At 44.5% G+C, this 3,904-nt stretch overlaps 1 protein-coding gene across 1 annotated transcript; it reads right to left on the bottom strand.

Annotated features, from left to right (window-relative positions):
• Positions 1-485: 485 nt before the first annotated feature.
• On the bottom strand, positions 486-3,540 carry cd248a (CD248 molecule, endosialin a; the record flags this gene model as incomplete). The annotated part of the gene is given in 1 exon segment (XM_014029444.1): positions 486-3,540. A coding segment is annotated over 1 exon segment (2,154 nt). The 5' UTR covers positions 3,294-3,540.
• Positions 3,541-3,904: the final 364 nt, after the last annotated feature.

The following is a 3,904-nucleotide window of genomic DNA, read 5'->3' as shown; positions in this document are numbered from 1 at the left end:
ATTTTATAGTTATATAACCCAGCAAACCCCAATGAGATCACAGCTCTCTTTTGAAAGGGCAGCCTGGGCCTGAAGGCAACCTGTTGTATAGGTTTTTGTGCTGTGGGGGAAACTGGAGCACCCAGAGAAAACCCATGCAAGCAAAAGGAAAATGTGCAAATTCTGCACCAAAAATTCCCATGTGAAAACCAGGGGTCAAACCCAGGACCTTCATGCTGTGAGGCATCAGCCATCATGCTGCACAACTAATCTGTTGTGGATTAACACCTACCTGTTCCCCAGTGTGAAGTGACAGCATGTCTTTGGTAAAGCAATGAGCCATGTGCACTTGATAGTGATAGTGTGTCACACATAAAACACATCATCACAGGGAAAGAGCAAAGAGACAAATATTCATTGACAGTTGCACACGAGGACCTCATTGGACAGAGCTGTATTTTTCTGCTTGTGTTAATTTGGACTCACAGAAACTCCATTAGAGGAAATTTTTACACAAATATTTTATTTCAACAGCCATGAATTGAGTGTAAAAATATAAAAAATGACAAACAGTCATTAGTGAAAACAAAACAAAATCCCTTTTCAGTCACTAACATTTTCAAAACAGGAAAAGGAAATATGTGCTCTTCATCTAACTGGGTGTAATATCAGAACCACTCTGCATGTTGCAAGGTTTAAAAAAGATTCAGCAAATAATTTGTTACAGCCATAAAAAACAWTGCAAAAATATATTTTACGCATAAAACAAAATGAAAAATTAAAATGCCCAATATTTACACACAACCTTTGGCTTTTATATCAACGGTTGTGTTCAAACAACAAAACTCAGTGTTTGAAACTCAGACTGCTCACAATTCTTCAGCCTTCATTCAAAATAGAAGCACTCTGCCTGAAAAATCTTTAAGTCAAGTATTTTTATGTTAGAAAAACAAATTGTTGCTGGCTCAAAAATGGTAAATATTTTTGACATCATCTCTGAAATATTGGAAAGATTGATGGCAGCAAAATTAATCCACAGGAATCTTGGTTATTTTGCTTATCTTGTCTTTCATCGACCATTTGCTCTTAAATAGTAATATCACCATGTTCAAAGTCTTCCACAATCAGAAACCAGGTTCAGTATGCACTCCTCCCTCGGTTTAAACGGGGGTCTTGCCCCCTGTTGACAGGTTTGAAGCTCCCTGTTTGTTGTGAGCTCCAGAGATCCAGTGGTAACAGTTTGGGCTATTTTTGTTTCTAGGCTTGACTGCACAGCGGGTGCAGTAGACGATTCCCAGAGCCACCATGACCACAACAAAGATACAGATAGGCACAAGCAGACCCACCAGAAGCCCGACGCTGTTTTGTTTCTGCACCTCGTTGTCCGCTCCACCCCTCCCACTCTCTCCCACAGGGGGCTGGGATGTGGTGGACTGGAGGGGAACAGCAGGGCCTTGAGTGCGAGAAAATTCCACATAACTCTTGTTGTTTTCAGACTCCTCTGGGAACTGAGAGAATTCCCTTTGAAGGGGCTTTTCTTCAGCTTGTTTATGTGTGCATAACTCAGCAGACCCTTTGGTTGGAGTTACATCTTGATTTTCGGGACTTTGAGTGGATGTGACCAGTCCCGACCACCAATTCCAGGCTCCCTCAGAGATTGTAGAGGTGGAAGRTACTGTAAGAGCCGTAGTAGCCTCCTCATTGTCGTCTTTGTTCCAGTCTGATGTGGTGCTGTAGCTCGTGGTGGTTGAAGCAATTACTTCTAAATCAAAAGAATGTTCATTTTGTGAAATCACACCCAAATCCAAACCCCCCTGTGCTTCAATAAGCCAGTCGTTGGTCTGTTCTTCCTCTGAAGGTAAGGGAGTGATTGAGTCTGGGTTCCAGGCGTAGTGTACAACATCCCAGTCAAACTCAGGTTGATGGGTGGCAATGGATATGTAGTCATCTCCTTCTATCTTCTGACATGTGTATTGATCAGACATTAGTTCGTAGCCTTCCTTACAATAACATTCAAAACCACCATCATAATTTGCACACATCTGGTCACAGATGCCAGCATTCTGACAGTCATCAACATCTTGGCATCGTCTRGGGTCTTGAGGGTCAACTGCAAAGCCCTGATCACAGAGGCAGATATGAGACCCTGGTGTGTTTTCACAAATATGTTCACACGGGTACTTGGCACACTCATCTACATCCTTACACTCACCCACGTCATTTAAAAGATAACCATCCCGACACTGACATTCGAACGAACCTGGACCATTCATACAAATCTGCTCACAAGGGCTCTGAATACATTCATCTACATCCAGACAACCATGTCCATCTGGTGCCAGCATGTATCCATCAGGACAGGCACAGCGGTAGCCATCAGGAAGCGGCAAGCACTCATACTCACAGGGGAACCCTACGCAATCATTGTTACGCTCACAGGTCTGTCCATCGTTTCCTAGATGATAATCATTAGCACATTCACAGAAGACTTGACCATCGATATTCTGGCAGAAGTGCTCACACCCACCGTTGTTTTGGTCACATGGGTTCTGTGCTGCAGGTAGATCAGAGCAAAGAGGGGGTTCACGTGACCATCCCACTGAGCCATCCCTCAGTGTACACAGAATGGGGGACCAGTCCTCATTGTTATCTGTTGGGCAAAGTATAGTAGCCACAGATCCCAACGGTACATGAGTTAGTATGCTGCTCACAAGGTTAAATGGCGTGGTATAAACAGCATTGTCTGCTCCCTCACTCCACAAGGCAGAACACATTCCTCCATAAGCAAAATGGCAAAGATATCCATCTACAGGGACAGTGCACGAACTATCCAGCCACTTGAAGTTATCATTCTGTTCTTGAATGCTGTAGCCCATAAGTATGCAGCGAGGTGCCGAACACATACTGGGAGAATCCTCTCTTTGCCAGTTTGTGTACTCTGTGTCTTGGTCTCCAGTAGTCCAAGAGTAACCCCTCAGTGGACGGCTATTGCACTGACGAGGTTGACGCTGAAGACCAATCCAGACTTGGACTTTGGTGCGGGACTGCCTCAAGTCCAGAGTGGAGAAGAGTGTAGCGATGGCACCGGCATCCTCTTTATGTTTGATAACAGCTAGATTCCCACCTTTTTCCTTGCAGCTCCTCCATGAGTCTAGGAAGATTTTGCGCTCAAAGTAGACCACAAAACAGCCGTCTGCATTGCACAGTGCATCTGTCTCTCTCAGGTTCTGGCCCAAGACTGAGGAAAATCCCAAAATCCATGTTGACAGGAAGGATAAGAGCAGAACGGCTGATCTGCTGAGCAGAAAGTCCATTTTTTTCTCTGAGCAGGTTATAAACTCCCAGGTCTGTCAGTATCCACACCCTGACTTTCTTCTCACTTTTCTCTTTCTGCTTCTCTCTCTGAACAACAGTCACTGCTTCTTTCTCCTCATCAAACCTTTGCTCCTAAATCTGAAGCTTCAGTTTTGATATTTCTTCTCAGCTACTCTATTCTGCTGAAACTTATCTGCACTGGAGCTGCGACCATGAAAACTGTCCCACGATTCCAGAGAGCACAGAGGGAGGGCAGACGGGGGGAGGGGGCTGGAGGTAGTGAGATACAGCAGAGAGTGTGGAGGCAGGAAAAAAGAGAGAGGGGAAGGGAATATAACAAAATAGCAGTATGTTTTTGGAAGAAGTGTGTGTGTGTGTGTGTGTGTGTGTGTGTGTGTGTGTGTGTGTGTGTGTGTGTGTGTGTGTGTGTGTGTGTGTGAACATTATATGAATGTGTGTGTCTGTGTGACAGTGGGGGAAGGAGCACCAAACTGCAGAGCTTTGGTTCTCAGAGTGAGACATGTGGTTTTCATAAGTTCTGTGCATGGACAAAGTTTACTTTTCTGACATTTGTCTACACACACACACACACACACACACACACACACAC

This window comes from Austrofundulus limnaeus, unplaced genomic scaffold (genome assembly GCF_001266775.1).
Source record: "Austrofundulus limnaeus strain Quisiro unplaced genomic scaffold, Austrofundulus_limnaeus-1.0 Scaffold904, whole genome shotgun sequence".
In the NCBI taxonomy this organism is placed as follows: domain Eukaryota; kingdom Metazoa; phylum Chordata; class Actinopteri; order Cyprinodontiformes; family Rivulidae; genus Austrofundulus; species Austrofundulus limnaeus.
This window is presented reverse-complemented; position numbering and strand designations above follow the sequence as displayed.